This window comes from Andrena cerasifolii, chromosome 15 (genome assembly GCF_050908995.1).
Source record: "Andrena cerasifolii isolate SP2316 chromosome 15, iyAndCera1_principal, whole genome shotgun sequence".
NCBI classification, from domain to species: Eukaryota; Metazoa; Arthropoda; class Insecta; order Hymenoptera; family Andrenidae; genus Andrena; species Andrena cerasifolii.
Window position 1 is genome coordinate 1,741,487 of NC_135132.1, and position 18,534 is coordinate 1,760,020.

At 40.8% G+C, this 18,534-nt stretch overlaps 1 protein-coding gene and 1 non-coding gene across 4 annotated transcripts in view; both read right to left on the reverse strand.

The window, feature by feature from the left end:
* Positions 1 to 18,534, reverse strand: part of LOC143377172 (uncharacterized) — a 202,541-nt gene that overhangs the window by 66,376 nt on the left and 117,631 nt on the right. For all 3 annotated transcript variants that reach the window (XM_076828200.1, XM_076828199.1, XM_076828198.1), the window contains 2 exons: positions 15,443 to 15,620; positions 14,402 to 15,002 (listed from right to left, as the gene is read on the reverse strand). In XM_076828200.1, coding sequence (XP_076684315.1) covers positions 14,402 to 15,002; positions 15,443 to 15,620 — 779 coding nt within the window. The remainder of the gene's footprint in view (positions 1 to 14,401; positions 15,003 to 15,442; positions 15,621 to 18,534) is intronic.
* LOC143377420 (U5 spliceosomal RNA) lies at positions 3,163 to 3,214 on the reverse strand. The gene has a single exon (XR_013087327.1). It is a non-coding gene; the product is annotated as a U5 spliceosomal RNA (small nuclear RNA).

Consider the following 18,534-nt stretch of genomic DNA (forward strand, 5'->3'; position numbering starts at 1 on the left):
CTATTTAGTGCTAACTACTGCCTCGGATCATGGAGAATTTTCCGGTCCCGAATATTGCTCCATAATCCGAGGAACACTGTATCTGCTTATTTGCCCGTCGATTATTTAAAAAAATTGTGCCTCTGCTCGATGGAAATCACGAGAAGGTGGTGGGTCGATCGTAATAGCGGAGCGGGCGGCTTGTTTACCTGAAACGGAAATCACCGATTCTGTAACTGTTCATTGTGACGTGAATTTTAAAGAGTCCATCCTAGAAAAGAGCTTATTTTGTAAGTAGCAATTCATGGAATTATTTCTGTTTATGTATAAAAAAAGGCAGAAGATCAACATCGTACATTAGCCAGCTACGAAAATGCTTTATAAATTAATAGTTTTCAAGTTTTTATTCTGCTGTGAATATAGAAAGAGAAATCACAAAATAATTAATGAAAAAAGTAGAATCCTTCGCATCCGGATTTGAACCTCGGTGAAATGAATTCTCGGCGGAGAGCGCTGAGCCAGGCAGCGCGTACGGCACACGGATAGAGGGACGGGTATGCTTGTGTGGTGCCGCACAGGGTGCTAGGAGGGGGTGCGCTTAGTCGTAGAATGGGGGTACGCTTGGTCATAGAGTGGGGGTAGCGCCCGTGGGTGAAAACCCACGGTTCTGGCATCACTGGTCGGAACCGCACGTTCTCAGTTTGGGATACGCTGTGAAACCGACAATGTTTGATGGGAAAACTTCGTGGGAGGAGTACAAGGTGCAATTTGAAACGATCGCGCGCGCAAATGGTTGGAATGACCAAAAAAAGGCTACAGCCTTGATCGCTTCCCTCGGTGGCACTGCGAGGAGCGTCCTTACGACGCTCTCCGCTGCCCAATCCGAAAGTTTCGCGGAATTGGTTTCGGCGCTTGAATTCCGTTACGGGGTGAAAAATCTGTCCAACTTGAACTACGTACTCTTCCAGAGCCATAGGCAGCAGAGGGATGAAAGCATCTCCTCGCTCGCCACCAAAATTGAACGTTTAGCGCAGTCTGAGTTCGCCGACTGCCCGGTAGAAATCCGTGACAAACGCGCCGCGTCTGAATTTGTAACGGCATTGTCGAGCTCTGTCATGCAGCAGGAACTGCGACTCGGCGGGTTCACGACTCTAAGTGCCGCCCTGACCAGAGCTCTAGAAATCGAGGCCGTTGAGGCGATGTCTCTCGGCCCCCCGGTCGAGTCACGAAATAGGTACTCAGAAAAACATAAGGCTAAACCCTCCGACAATTCAAGATACCCAGAAAAGAAGAGCAGGCCAACCAAACCCGAGGATCGAACAGACTACCCACCAAGAACCTGCTGGCTCTGTGGCAAAACGGGTCACCTGCAAAAGGACTGTTTTAAGGCCAAGAACTGCCAGACAAGAGTAGCCCCTCTAAAGAAGCCCTATCAGGGAAACGGGAAGAGGACGGCGCAAGGGGGAGACGCCGGTCCGTAAGGAACAGTACCCCGGTCGTCAAGAGTGTAGCGATGCAGGAGGCGACTGGGCGTCAATGAAATCCGGCCGACGAGATTTACGTATGTGGGAAAATCAGTGGGAAATCTTGTAAGATTATTCTAGATACAGGTTCTCCTACCAACCTTCTGGACAAAGAGCTGTGTGCGTCCAAGGACATCGCCCGAACAAGACTCGACATTCGCTCGACTACTGGAGAGAAAATGAAAGTGTTCGGTAAGAAGAGCTAGGGAGTTAGCGTTGGAGGACTTTCAAGCGTAGCAGACTTCTACGTTGTCGACATGGTGGAGAAGTGCATCCTGGGAGCAGCGTTCCTGAAGAAACACCGTTGCAGCATCGACCTATCCCGGAATGTGCTGTACCTTCCCGGCAAACCGGAGATACGCTTTGGTGAGCCGACCACCGAGAAGAAGAAACTAGAAGAGTAAAGGGAAACGGTCGTCCCACAGCATTTGGAAGAGCTGTATATACGCTGCTCGTCAGGTTTGACAGAAAGACAGAAAAAGTTATTTGCTGAATTACTTTGCGAATTTCAGGACGTTTTCGCTTCGGATTCGAGTGCGATCGGGAATTGTGACTGGGTGAGACACACGGTCAACACCGGGGATTGCCCTCCCATTAAACAGGCGCCACGGAGGTTGCCTTTACACCGTCGTGCCGAAGTGGAGGAATTACTTAAGAAGATGAAGGCTCAGGGCGTCATCGAGGAATCGCGAAGTCCCTGGTCTTCCCCGATCGTCCTCGTCAAGAAGAAAGATGGAAGCATACGGTTCTGCGTGGATTTCCGACGCCTGAACGAGATAACGAAGCAGGACTCGTATCCTCTGCCCTGTATAGAGGATACCCTGGATGCCCTTTTCGGTTATTCTTGGTTGTCAACTGTAGATTCGCAGAGCGGATACTGGCAGATCTCTATGGACGAAATGGACCGAGAGAAAACTGCGTTTTCAGTTGGTACAGGGTTGTGGCAATTCAAAGTGATGCCCTTTGGATTATGCAACGCCCCCGCAACGTTCGAACGTTTGATGGAGGATGTACTCCAAGATTTGACCTGGAAAATCTGCATAGTCTACCTGGACGACATCATCATCTGCGAAAATGATTTCGAGCAGGAGCTCGAATGTCTTCGAGCCGCGTTTTCTCGTCTACGTCAGGTCGGACTATTACTGAGCCCCAAGAAATGCTCCTTCTTCTGCCGTGAGGTGAAATATCTGGGTCACATCATAACGGAGAGTGGAGTCAAGACGGATCCGGAGAAAATTAAAGCCATTTCAGAATAGCCACAGTCAAAGAACGTCACGGAATTAAGAAGTTTCCTAGGATTGTGCACTTACTACCGGAAATTTGTAAAGGATTTCTCCAGAATCACCAAACCCCTGCATCGCCTTACCGAGACCAAACAGAACTACCAATGGACCGAAGAATGGCAAGGAGTTTTCCAAGAGCTGAAGAGGAAACTAACCGGAGCCCCGATACTAGCCTACTCAGTGATAGACAAGAATTTCATTCTGGACACGGACGCCTCTAATTTCGCCATAGGCGGCGTCCTCTCACAGGAACACGAAGGACAGGAAAAGGCCGTTGCTTATTTCTCCAAGACCTTGGGAAAAGCGGAAAGGAACTACTGCGTGACTCGGAGAGAGTTACTGGCGGTGGTGAAATCCGTCGAGCATTTCCACCACTACCTCCACGGAAATCTTTAGTAAAAGGCGAAAGATTTATGCGTGTTTTGAAGGGAGACCAGAAGAGGCCACACAGCGCCTTCTCCACTCTTCCGGACCAGGGTACGGCTGCCAGCAACGAAGAGGCTGCAGCGGTCGGGACGACAGCTCTTCCAGAGGGGGAAGCAGTGTTACGAGCACCCTTTGGACGGAATCCAAGGCCTGCTGGTGCTCGCGATTGGAACAAGAGGACAGCGAGAAGAAAGCGATCGGATCGATCGCCTGTCATGCTGTCATTCGATAGCCAGACGCTATTACGTGCAGACGCATCGATACTTACACTTTTCCCGTGCATTAGAGATTGTATTCGGTTACTTCTGTTCTTGTTAATGTTCTGTTACTCTTACTGTACTGTTACATTAAACTTCCGTTATGTCAAACCGAAATCATAACAATATTGTAAACTATTATACAGTGTGATTGTTTCGCTATAGTCCTCAAAGGCGATGCCGCTAATAACCCGCGTCTCGCTAAGTTACGTGGATTTCAACGCTCGAGACCAGGGAGGTCTCAGAATATTTCCAAGCAAACCGGGCGAAGATAAAACGACACCGCGCGGTCGGCTTATTGGTGGCATCGCCTTTCAGGACTCTAGGGATTGTTTGCAAAAATCGATGTCTGTTTTAGACGCTGCCATTTTTTTTACTTTTCAGTATTTCTCATTTAATCTAGTTCAGACGATAGCCACATTCATACAAATTACACAAATTTTTGAATTTTCTATTTCAGACAACTACAACGGCTGAATTTATGCTAACCATGCGCATATGATTTTTGTAAGGCATTCTATTTGAAACCTTATAACTCCGTATAACTACTATAACTACTATTTTAACGTACAATTTTGTTCATATTCTCTAAAGATTGAAAAATAAAGCCACAAAGCTGGAAGTAAATACACTTAATGGTTTTGGTTTTAAAAAATACCAAGTTCGTATCATTTATCGTCCGTCAAGGTTTTTTGAGAAGTATTTTCTCAACAAACATAAAAAGAAGCTTTCCAAAACTTTAAGAGGGTTTACTGTATATTCAAAAAACAAGAAAACTTTTTTTTATTCAATAATAATTCATTTAATATTGTTTTATTGGTATATCTTCATAGCGCCGCGCTGCCAGAGTTGTCAAATTGTGTAGGTACATCCTAGCGGATCCAATTTTTGCCTGAAATAAAAAAGGCGAATTTTTTCTTAATTGACATGGATTTATATTGTCGATGAATGAAAAACATTTATGCAGAAATTAAATTAAACCACATTTTTTTGCATAGAACGTCGAAATTTTTCCGTCAAAATCGTAACTTTTTCGTTAAAGTCCCATAACTTTGTCAATTTTAGACTTTTTTCTAATTTGTTTAATACCCCGACAATATAAATTCATGTAAATTAAAAAAACTTCGGCTTTTTTATTTTGGGCAAAAATTGGATCCGCTAGATACACAATTTGACATCTCCGGCGGCGCGGGGCTACGAAGATAAAAAATAAAACTATACCTATTAAATGAATTATTCTTGAATAAAAAAAGTTTCTTGTTGTCTGAATATACAATAAAACATCCTTAAACTTTTGGAAAGATTCTCTTCATATTTGTTGAGAAAATAATTCGTAAAAAATCACCGTGTTTTCAGCGTCCTAAACCAGTTTCCCTCAAAAGGGGGGAAGCCACTTTGACTGTTGAAAACAAAGGTTACTTTCAAGGCATTCTCTTATAATGAAATGTAACTTTCTACGAAAAATCTTTATTACCATCTGAAAATACATATTTAACTAACATTTTATGCTCCTATATTGAATATTTTTTAACAATATGGCCACAGCATATGATAACGTTAGGCTCTGCAAAAACCATTTATAAAATGGGCAGTCGTGTAACTTTCGGTAAACGTTTACTTTAGGGGAGGCATCTCCCATATCCTTGACCTTGACATATGTTATCAAGGTCATCATTCTGAACAACATTTCCCTCTAAACTTTTTGGCGGTCGGCCTTAGTTTAAGAGATATTAATAAACTACTTTCGGCATGAATATATTGAAATCTGTTTCACAACCGACGGTATTAGAATTGGTTGGGGCTAGATTGCGGACGCATAAAGCATGGTAGCGAACCGATGTGAGTATGTGTTAAACTTGGCAGTTCCAGTGTTAACTAAAGTTTTTTGCGAATATCTCAGAAACTAAAGCCGACCGCCAAAAAGTTTAAAGGGACATGTTCAGAATGATGACATTGGCAACAATAGCGATATTGACCTCATCGCGCGATGCTTGTAACCGCAGTATCATTTTAAACATCCCCAAACTCACATCGGTTCGCTAGCATGCTTAGGATGCAGACCTGAATGCGTATACGCTGGGCAGGCTGAGCGCGCACGAATGTCGCATGCGGAGGGATCGAAAGTGCCATGAGTCTTTTTTCGCCAACTTCTGTGCGTAGCTTAGCCCAATCCGCAGTCGTAAAGATGCCATCGAAGGAACTCTCCCTCGTGGACACAGGAAGAAAAGGAGTAGTTCGCTGACTACGCGTGGTTCCGCTTGCGTCTTCCTTTCTTCAAATTAAACACGGATCTCTTCTCTTTCCAGTATAAACGCGCGCTCGAATTTCACAACAAAAGCACGCGTTGACGTACTCCATGAAGAGGACTTCTTCACCTGTGTGGATTCGAGCGGTGGTGCACCGCCAACAAGATGCAGTTAAACACTGCCAACTATGTTTTTATGAGGGCCCATAGGGCTGTCAGTGTTGTGGTATTGACTTACAGGTTGAGCGACACCCCCCTGGTCGAGGTCTCTGAAGTTAATATGACCTCGGTGTTATGATAGCGTCGGGCCTTGATTTTCGAAGCCACTATAGGTCAATGACCAGTAAAGCGATGAAAACCCTTGGCTTCATTGCAAGGTTTGGCAGGCATTTCAGAAGTGTTGAGTCACTAAAACTCTTATATGTGTCACTTGTTAGACCGCTGTTGGAACATGCGTCGGTGGTCTGGAACCCAAGACATAAGCTATACATAAGCTTTGTCGAAAGGGTTCAACATAAATTTTTTAGCCTGGCTTCAAGAGCTTCGGGTTGCCCAATGCGTTTCTATGACCATGACTATGGTCCGGCACTTCGGACAACAAGGATTGCTACCCTTAGTGATCGGAGGCTTGTTTCCGATCTGATGTTCCTGTGTAAGTTAATTCACGGTCAAATTGACTACCCGGAGCTCTTGGCAACAGTACGCTTTCACGCCCCACAACAGCATCTGCGCTCCAGACCCCTGTTTGTGTCTAAAGTACCTGGGTACTTTAACTACACAGCTGATCCCATCAATAGAGCTATGTATGCGGCGAACCAATACCTCACTGATATTGATGTGTTCTCTATATCGTGTGATTCATTCCGGCACAAATTGCTCAGTCGACTCTCCGAGTAACTGTCCCCGATGCGTAAGCACATATGCTTAGGTTATTAGAATAAGTTACCAGACTCATTTCTCTTTGTACTAGTTAACATGTTTTGTATGCTAAAGGGTATTCCCGTAGATAAAAATAATAATAATAATAAAAGAGTGGCCGTTTGGGACGGATGCAGGGCAGATTGGTTAGGTTACAACCAATCGGACTTCAAGCCCACCTTCTTTCGCACGAAATACGCCAACGCGTGCTTTTGTTTTGAAATTCGAGCGCGTGTATATAGTTGAGAGATAAGGGATCCGTCTCCAATTTGAAGGGAAGATGACGTAGGTGGGGTCACGCGCAGTGAGCGGACTACTCTTTTTCTTCCTGCATCCCTCCACGAAGCGTATTGCTGTACCCCACGAGTAATCTCGTGTGATTTTCTAATACAACAGCGTTCAGCGGTCAGGTTGTATGAATTGAGAAGAATACAGGGTGTAGGGAAGAAAAGAAAGACAAATTATTCATTAAAATAGAGCTTTAAAGTCTATCATATGGTAAATGCATTATATTGTAAAAAATGTAATTTTTTTATTTTTCATTAACTGTTTATGATAATATTAGCAATGGATTAAATTCATTCACATAGATCCATCTTTCATGACAAAAAAAAGACGCAAGTTCATGCCTTCAATAATTTAGGTCATTAAAATTCATTTTTAATGGCGGGTTTCGTAAAAATCGCCGAAAGCAGGGAACTTCGAAGATTTTTATTTTTTTAAAAATTTCGAAACTAGAAAAATGAGTATTTAGCCCTCCCTAATTTCATATGGACTACAATATATTTCAATATCATGAAAATCCGAGACATCGAGGATTTGAGAAAAGTATCTCATCTGCTTCTATCATCCACGCTGAGCGCAATGCACTCCAAACTTCCTTTCATTCCGGCATTCGCGACTCGGGCCGCATGCGTCGAGTCACCACGTATGACACGTCCACACTAGCATATGTGTTCACGCTCACCCTTTCTAACGTAGAAGCATGCGGCCCTGGCTACCGTTTCATCCGTCCACAACAGAATATTCCTGCGCGTTCAGCCTTGCTCAACATATACCTCATTCAGGTCCGGGTCCGGCTTTACGTGGCCGCAAGCGGGCGGGTGCCCCCCGCACTAACCTAGCCCCAACCAATACTAATACCGTCGGTAGTTCAAGTGTTAAGTAATGTTTTTTGCGAATATCTCGTAAACCAAAGCCGACGGCCAAAAAGTTTAAAAGGAAATGTTGTTGAGAATGATAACCTTGACAACATATGTTAAGGTCATTGAAATCGCGAGGAGGTAGCTTTTCAACAAGTTTACCCTACTTGTTATTGACGCTTGTATTAGTACGTATTTTCCGTCAATAGCGCAATGCGGAAAATGCCAAATTTCCTCAAATGCATCTGATATTTTCTTCCACGCTTCTTCAGTTGATAGAATCTGAAAATTTCAATATTAATTTAATTTTCTTGCTTCATTTTATTTAGACTATCGATGGGGATAAATCGGTGGATGAAATCGCGACTGACCCTGTCGACATCACGCGCGCGGAAATATTAATAGCAAACCAATTTAAATTGAAGCCGGTCAAGAGGAAAGAAGATCCTAAAATCGACCAAGTAATAAAATTATTTTCTTTTATGATCCAATCAGGCTCAAAATTCACAATATAGGAACAATCTTAGGTAAATATAAATGGACAGCGGTGGCCCACACCGACGCGGGGGTAGCCGTTACGCGTGAAACAAAACCATCGCTATAAGCCAGCTCCGCCCTAGGTCTCAACTCTCGAAAATCAAACTATAATAATACCCCACATGCTTCTTCTTCCTTCATTCCAAATTCTACAAGTCCTGTTTCTTTACTTACACCCAATTTAATCCCATTTTGAATAGAAACCCACTCATTTAATAAAAATTCAAATGCGTACCTATGACACCTATTCCACATCTTCTGATTGACCACATCCATCTCCATTTTCGAATACCTCAGACTCTACACTTCACGGAAAATTAAAATTGTACTGATTTATCTATCTGTATTATATAATAATTTTTTAAATAAATACTTTGCTATGTATAATGATTCATAAATAACTTACTTTTTCATGATGAATCAAACTGTCAATTATGGTTTGACACACTTCTGGTACGATTTTGGAAATAACTTGTTTTGAGTTTTTAAAAAGATGTTGTAAACTACTATACGAATCTCTGATTGCAAGAAATCTTAAAGTAATTGCCAATCTTTCTTCGGGCGTAATTGCTTTTCTGTAGGCAGTATCTTGCTTTGCAACCTTATCGCGAATATAATTTAATATAATAAAAAAATCTTCTGATACATCCTCGTGAGGTTTTTAAATTGGTTACTTCCTACTTCAGCATTTAAATCTCGTCGAAATGTTTCATTGCACCTGCTAGTATATATTTTCTTCGTCCATCAACGTTTCTTCTTTTTATATCCTTTTCTTTAAAGCAATGTATACAACACAATGAAACTAGCACTAGCTATTGCAATATTTTCATGCATGATTTTTCTTCTCGTTCTTTGAATGAACACTGCACGAGCAAATCGGTGCGCGCCCGATGCACATTCGGTGCGAATGTTCAGGTGAATACGCGGCTTTAGTTGAATACGCGGTTTTAGGTAGCTTCTGTTTTATGATTACTATTTACTTCTAAAATATTATTGCCTCCCAGATCTAATAAATTCATTTAAAAAATGGTTACGCAATTGAATTATCGAATATAGTGTGCTCTACAAGTATTCAAGTAAATAATTTTCTTTCAAAAAACAAAATAGTTGTATATAAAAATAAATTGTAAAAATCTTATAATTCTTTTATACAAATTAGTTGTACAAAATCAAGACAGTATTTAAGAATTAAGTGTAAAAAAACGTGTAAATATTCGAAATCCTACGTCTTTCAAAAATAAATAAAATCAATACTTTCTATCAATTAATTCTTAAACTAATTAATTCTCTGTTATACAAAAATATTAATTTGATTGATTAAACATTACTGTATAAAAAAGGTTTCATCGAAATTATCATACGCTTGTACAAAGCTGAATTCTTGTTTCTAGTAATTGTTGGTAAAAGCGGTTTGACAATCCGCGCGGTTGGATGTCGCCTAGCGTAGTACATCCGGTTGTCCTTCGAGAATGTACCTTTGTATATGCAAGAGCGGGGGTTATCCAGTTTCATCTGTCTGTGATCTCAGTTACCGAACGAACACACAAAATTGTATCCTACTTATCATTAAATAACTATTATTATATATCTCGTAACTGCGATTCTGAGTCCCCAGTTTTTCTTCGCCCTATTAGTCCTGTTCCAACAGTAATAAGAACTTAATTTATGTCTTCTCTTGTTGTAGAATAGAATGTTGTAGAATACGCTTTTTTATTTTTTATTTTTTTAAACATTCAAGTTCATATAATGGATTTGATGTGTAGGTACTTTTCCATAGACTTTGTATGAGCTATTTTCCATAAACATTTAGTATCGGTGCATGAAACTAAATCCAAATCATCAACATCCATTCTGCTTAAGTGCAAGAAAACAGCCATACTGTGTTTATATTTCTTATTTAATTCAACTTTGCAAGAACATTTTACATGTAAGATTTTTCCAGCAGCAAGATTACTTTTTAAATTCGACGTTTGCAAACAAAATGCGATCAAATAAATAGAGTCAATGCTGAAACTTTTCCTACCGCAAAATATTATATGTTCTGCATTTAAAACTTTTTCACTTTCAACATAATTGCGGCATGAAGGTTTTGATTTTGTAAAATTACATATGTCGTTTATATGCAGAAAGCGTTATTATTATTTATTTACGCTTGAAATGTACGGTCACGCTGTATTGTAGATTACAACCGAGTAGAACTGTTTGGGTACTCGAATATTCGAGCAGCTTGAAATTCGGACCGAGCTGGGACTCGGTTTTCGAGCCGAGAATTTTTTCGGGCGGCTTGAAAAATCCGGGTAGTCCGAATTGTTTCGGGTGACTCGGAAATTCCGAGTGCCTCGAATCTGGTTCGAGCAGTCCGACCACGGACCTGAAGGCAGTTATGCCAGAATCGTGGGTTTTCGCCCACGGGCGCTACCCCCACTCTATGACCAAGCGTACCCCCATTCTACGACTAAGCGTACCCCCTCCTAGCACCCTGTACCGCACCACACAAGCACACCCGTACCTTTATCCGTGTGCCGTACGCGCTGCCTGGCTCGGCGCTCTCCGCCAAGAATTCATTTGACCGATATTCAAATCCCGATGCGAAGGATTCTACTTTTTCCATTAATTATTTTCTAATTTCTCTTTCTATATTCTCAGCAGAATAAAAACTTGAAAACTATTAATTTATAAAGCATTTTCGTAGCTGGCTAATGTACGATGTTGATCTTCTGCCTTTTTTTATACATAAACAGAAATAATTCCATGAATTGCTACTTACAAAATAAGCTCTTTTCTAGGATGGACTCTTTAAAATTCACGTCACAATGAACAGTTACAGAATCGGTGATTTCCGTTTCAGGTAAACAAGCCGCCCGCTCCGCTATTACGATCGACCCACCACCTTCTCGTGATTTTCATCGAGCAGAGACACAATTTTCTAAAATATCGACGGGCAAATAAGCAGATACAGTGTTCCTCGGATTATGGAGCAATATTCGGGACCGGAAAATTCTCCATGATCCGAGGCAGTAGTTAGCACTAAATAGATTCAGCTTTGGCAGGGCCCTCGCCCGAACTATCTGACCAGAAGACTAAGCGACGTGAACCGGGAGTGAGTGACATAGCGCACCAACAGGTGACCCGCGATCGACAGCGACTTGAGTTATCCAGTACAGAATATATGAAAATTTTCATATTTTTCATTACAGCTTGATCAGAGTATTTCCGATGGATTGGTGAGTTTATGCCGACGACAATAAGTCCAAACACGAAGCAATTCGGTCTATTTTTTTCTGTACTGGGTATTTTACCTGGCCCAACGGTTTTATTGCTTTCAGCAGTCAACGGGTGGTCTACCTAGGACCGCAAGTCCTCGCTCGCAGCGAGGAAGCACAACTGTGGTGTGGGTAGGTCTTTCCGGATAATCCGGGGTCAAAAGCATTTCAATAATCCCAGGAAGAGTGTATGTATGAACCTGATTAACACGGGAAGAGTATCACTGACCAAGAACGGGTTAGTAAAACTCTTCCGTAGGTATAACTGATATTGAGACTGGTATGAGACCTGTCGATATTGTTTTCAAACCTCATTACAGTAATCCGGGGTGCGAGTGGTAAGCCGACCTAATAGTGGAGCGGGCGACTCGCTTACCTAAGACGGAAATCACCGAATCTTTTAACTATTCATTGTGAGGTGAATTTTAAAGAGTCCATTCTAGAAAGGAGCTTATTTTGTAAGTAGCATTTGAAAGAATTATTTCTGTTTATGTATAAAAAAGGCAGAAGAGCAACATCGTACATTAGTCATCTGCGAAAATGCTTTGTAAATGAACAGTTTTCAAGTTTTTATTCTACTGAGAATACAGAGAGAGAAGTTAGAGAATAATTAATGAAAAAGGTAGACTCTTCGCACCGGAATTTCAACCTCGGATTTTCTGTTTGCGACATAAGCTCTAGGATCTCGGTAAAACGAATTCTCGCCGGAGAGCGCCGGCCAGGCAGCGCGTACGGCACACGGAAAGAGGGACGGTTATGCTTGCGTGGTACGGTACGCTTGAATGGGGGTACGCTTGGTCATAGAGTGGGGGTAGCGCCCGTGGGCGAAAACCCACGGTTCTGGCATCACTGCCTGAAGGACAGTGCCTAGTTCCGGGGGGTTACAGCGAAAGACGGAAGGGGCTGCGATGTGAGGGACGACTGGTGGTGTCCTCTATAGCCGAGTATAAGTTTTAGAAATAGCATCATTCATTGGTATATCCTTGTGATGCCATTGTGGAAAACGGTGCAAAACAGTGTAAAAGCATTGGCAAAGTAACTCGCATGCGTGTAGTGTATTTATATAATTGTCTTATTATTTGGGATGCTTTCGAAATTACGTAAGTAATGTTAAATTTTCTAGTAAAATAGTAAAAGTATTGTATTTGAAGGTTAAAAATTAGTATAGAAATGTAAATAAATTATTAGTATTTAGGTGGTAATCGACCCCAAAAATGCCGAGCTGCATTTTGAAGAACACTGCCTGTCACCAGTGACTTCCACGGCATTTAACGCACGAATAATCAAATTTAAAATGTTTTGTCAGAAGAAATTTTCCACGGTATGGCACAGATGGCACCACCAGTCGTCCCTCAAAAAGCGGCTGGAAGACGTCGATTCCCCTTCCGTCATTCGCTTCAAGCCCCGCGTCCATAAGCCTAGCTATGCACTGTCCTTCAGGTCCATGAGTCCGACTGTGTCGAGTGTGAGGTTATTTTTATTATAAGATAGAGTTGTATATATTAGTGACACTTAGGTTTAGTACTAGGTTTAAGTTGGTATGACTGTGAGAAAAAACGGATCCGGAAAGGACTCGTGGTCGAAAGGGGGACACGTGGTTGGGCGCGTGATGTAGAGAGTAGGTGCGAGAGTGTGCGTGCATTGAATTTATCAATTTTATCTATAATTATATTCATTATAACTTTGGTAAATGTGATTGTTACATTATTGAAAGAACCCAACCACCATTTTGCAGCAACATCGAGTAGATGAAATATTTCGAACGGTATGGAATATTTCCAGAAATATTTTTCTGCTGGGATGTAAATGATGGTTATCAATAATGTGAAGAATTAAAATGTAAACGGTAAATAGAAATATTCGGTAACAATTGAAAATAATGAATTGATTCCAAACTGTTTTTTTATCGTTTTTGTCATGTTCTCTTTGGTTTAATTTTCATTTCAACCTTTTTCTTTGTTTTTTAATAAATACATAAAGAAATAATTGCGATCTGCTCGTAAACGGTTGAATATTTAAAAAAATTCGGGCTACCCGGATTTTACGGGTACCCGGCTCGCTCTATTCGAGTACCCGAACAGCCCTGCAACCGACCTACTCTCTCTGGTCATTTTTGTTTTGGTGACGTCACGACCACCAATCCTAATAGTGTAGGTAAAATAGTAATCGATAAAAACATTGTCGGTGATTTCAAGGTAACCCCTGGAACAAGCGGGAAAGACTAAAACTCTCCGCACCAACCAAGTCGCTTCCAACCAAACGCCCGCCGGTAATATCCGGCATCCATTGAAAGACCCGTAGATACGAGCGCCGGATCTATCCATATATCCGATATCCATAAAAAACTAAACCAGATTGCCGAAGACTGTGTCGCGCCGTAGCAAAAGGGTTAAGGAGTATGAAAAGCGTCAGAAGTTTCCAACAGACCTATGATTTAAGTCTCAATAAAAGAAAGCGTGTTATTCTTATATCTTTCATAAAAACTTTAACTTATGACAAGGTTGAAAGAAATTATTTTTCATTATATTAAAGAAAGTATGTTAGTTATAATTGTTTAGATGCTATTATGAAGAAGAATGAAAATGGAAGTGTATTATAAAGTACAATATTGAGTTATTTGAGCACTTGACTATTTGATTTAAATGAAGCACAAATTGCACCAGCAACATATCAATAAAGTAATATGACATTCATGAAAATAAAATAATTTTTCATTTATTCTTTAAAGATTTTCTGATTCTCATATGTACAGTGCTACATATGTACAATGTACAGTCTCATGGTGTAGAGAAATATTATAAATAATTGTGATTATGATTCGAACTTACGTTCACTTTGAATAAGAACTGGTGCACCAAGTTCTAGAGCCACTTCCTGTGGTGACAAGAGAGCCATGTCCCTAGCAGCTGTTTCAGCAGGTACTGGTTTTCCACCTAGGTGAACAGAGTAGATCAGCCTTGTAGCACCACCGTCTGTTACACTTGTATTTTGCATCCTAACATGAACAGTTTCGACTGCAGAAATGTCCATTAAACGTAGTTCTGAATGCATTTCTGTGCCTTCTGATTCAATGACATTTGATATCTGCTTTTCTGGGATTGGTTGATTCTCCGAAGGAACGTGTGCTTTATGTGCCATAGACGATAAGTTAAAGGATGCATCATTTTGCATATTTTGTTGATTTAAGTTGTCTGTAGAGTTTTCACTATCATCTGTCGATTTGGTGGTGAACATAACATTTTCATTTGATAATATTGCTTCTTTTTCTATGACATTTAAATTTGTTGAATGAAGAGGGTCGCCCACATAAACAGATTTATTGTAGTTCGCTAATGTAGATGCTTGGGATTTTAAATTTATTTCAGCTGGCAATGCAATAGCTGAACTTGCTGAATTCACTGATACTTCTTGGCTAGTAGAAATCTCTGCCTGAAAGAATGTTATAATGTGTTTATAAAAATTCCATTTCCTATTACCCTCAGTTTTAATTGTACATTTAAGACAAAATAATTATAGCAATAATTATCACTGTGCTAAACTATTTCCTTACTATTTATTGATGAATTAATTTGATTTTAAAAATAAATTTTACTCTTTATGAAAAAGTAAATATAAGTATAAAACTGATAATCCTTGCTTTGTGCTTTTAAAAATATATTTATATTTCATTATTAATATATAATATATATTTTATCTTTGTATATTATTTTATATGAAATGTCTCAAGGAATATAAGCTCTACAATGTATTTGGTCTCGACTTTTGTTATTATTTCAACAGCTCAACAAATTTTAGTTCCCACTTACTCTTGAATAATTTGATAACTACAATATTGGTAATGGCATAAAATATTCTTTTAATAAATGCACCTTGCTCCTGACAAGTGCTCTCTCTCCTGCAAGTCTCTGAGATTGTGGATCTGTTTGTAAAAGACCAAGGTGACGTTGCTGTTGCCTTGAGAATGCAGTTCGGTACAAGCGAGCTAATTTCAATTCAATTTTAGGCGGTATAGCTTCACCACTGCGAAGGACTGTGAGCAACCAGTACCTACGAATATAACAAACAAAACAAATTATATAGATAGATTTAAAATTTATACATACAGTCCGCGAAATTTCCATAGTTCCGCGTAATATTTCTTTGTAATATTATAAGAATTGAATGGATTCTTATTGTGGACGTAATATTAGTTTGATAAGAAGGACAACTAAACAATTCTAAATATATGTTTTTATGCAGACAATTTTATTGGATAATTGTAGTTATAGTAAGAGGATGGGGCGAAATTTCCATAATTACACTTAATATACTGTGTAACGTGGATTGTACGGGCAGGGTGGCAATAGAAAGAAATACGCACCAATGACAAAACTATTTACATTTATTAAGATCTAACACTATGTACATGGAGACACGTGAACAACTTTACACGAAGGCGATGATCCGCTTAGGAATCGTCCACACCAGGGAGCGATTGTTAAAACCTTGCGAACTAGCCTGTCAGAAGTCTACCGATTCTGGTCCACTCGGGGAGCGCTATCTGTTAGTCACCTGTCAGGGTAGTCGTCCGCACAAGGGAGCGACTTTGTCAGAGCTGGGACTTAGACTGGTTAACTTTTGGGTCTTGGCTCCTTTTATCCCTGCGAGGGTGGTCTGGGAGCATGCGCATTGGCATGGGGTGCGGAGCGGGGGTGCAGCCAGGGCCCGTAGTGCAGCAGCGCTACTCTGGTGGTCGCTTGACGCACCACCCTCCCGTGCTATCCACTACAACTGCTTTATTTATTCTATAAAACAAAATGTTTTGTTTATAAATTACATGTTAATAATGTGTATTTGTTTACGCGTCCCTGTCGTCGATTCTTCGCGAAGCGGGACTTCACCTGTTTTCTTCTTGTTACGAGCGACAGCATGTGCGTTGGACGCTGCGCCGTTTTTAGCGTTAGATCTCGTCTATCGAGCCTCCAGTCTAATCTCATAGCGACACTGAAGTGAGGTAACGCCGTTTAATAAATAACCTTCGCTATAGTTTGAATAAGAACGATATGTTTTGAAATCCTCCCCTAACTTCTTCAAACACGTGCTTGTGGTGCGATTCGACGCGTCACCCTAACCGGTCCGGAATAATACTAAAGTCTATTTCATATACATAGATTGATGGTACGATCGAAAGAGAATCGATTGCTAAATTACCGACAACTTCTGCATCAATATTTAGTGGACAAGTACACCAAGATTGTAACCGAAAGGTTGCTGTACATCCGATTGAATCAGGAGAAATTGCGAGTCGATGACTATATCCACTTGAAAGATGCAGTTGTGAATGATGGAAATGCTGCAAATCACGGAAAATTTGTAATTCTTCCGTCTACGTACACCAAAGGTCCACATAACATCTACGAGTACGCTCAAGACGCGCTCACTTACGTTCGTTGCGGAGGAAAGCCGTTGCTGTTTATCACATTCACGTTCAATCCAAACTGCAAGGAGGTAGATGAGGCTTTAATTAACGGTCAATCACGAACGGGTCGGTATGATTTGGTTGCATGAATCTTTCGGCAAGAAATGATTAAATTCATAAATGTTCTGACCCAAGGTCAAGTTTCTGCCGCTGTGAAATACTGGCTGTACTCTGTGGAATGGCAAAAGCGGGGATTCTGGCACGCACGCCTCTGGATCTGGCTGGAAAACACATTGAAGCCGAATCAAATTAATCAGATCATCTCAGCAGAAATTCCCGATCCAGACATTGACAAGAAGCTTCATGACATCGTTATTATAAACATGGAACATGGCCATTGCGGCGCTTTGAATTGATAGTCTTCGTGCATGAAGAATAAGTTGTGCAGCAAAATGTTCTGACGCCAATTCTTAAAAGAGATGCAAACCGCAACTGATGGTTATCCACTCTATCAAGGCCAGAAACCTGAAGATGATGGTCAAACAGCAATCATCAAGATGAAGTCAGAGGATATTGAGATTGATAATCGCTGGATTAACCCATACAGTCCTTTGTTGTTGAAGATGTTTGACGTTCATATCAATGTTGAATATTGTAACTCAGTAAAGTGTATCGAATAGATTCTTAAGTACGTCCACAAGGATTCTGATCAAGCTATATTTGCCTTTCAGTCCAGTGACAATAACGTTGATGAAATCTCGGAGTACCTACCAACCGGACCGGCATATCTTCAGCAATGAAGCAGCGGGCGCATTTTCGGTTTCCATATTCATGAACGATACCCGACAGTTGTTCACCTTCATGTTCACCTTGAGAATGGTCAGAAAGTTTATTTCAATCAAGGCAACTTGCAAAATATCCTCGTCAATCTCGCAAACACAACATTGACTGCATTTCTTAAACTGTGCGAAATTGACGACTTTACAAAGACATTGTTGTACTGTGAAGTTCGTAAGTATTACACGTGGGACAAGTAAAAGAAAGTCTTCCGTCGACGCAAACAAGGCGCAATCTTTGAAGGGCATATCGGAGTTCGATCTGGTAATGCTTTTGGCCGCGTATATACTGTACATTTGAGAAATTTCGATTGTTACTACCTTAGAATGCTGCTGCACAAAGTCAAAGGCTGAACTTCAGGGGTGTGCGGGTACCCGACATTTGGGGCTCGGGACGGGCCGGAAACTTTCGGGCGGGATCGAAAGTTTCGGGATCCAGAGACTCGATTCGGGCTACAAGCATGACCGCCATGAGCGGGCAATTTGATTTCAGGTCGGTTCGGCAAAACTCGGACGCGATTAGCTCGAAAGCCAGCTATTAAGAACAGACCGAGACGGAAAGGATTATGTATATCATTTATATCACTACCAGTGATAAGTTTTTACCTTTTTGTCTCCTGTTGAATCATAATTTATATCTTATTATTCATTTACATATATATTTTCATTATTATCAAATAGCCTGTGACTACTGAATATATCCATATACGTACTTAAATAAATGCCA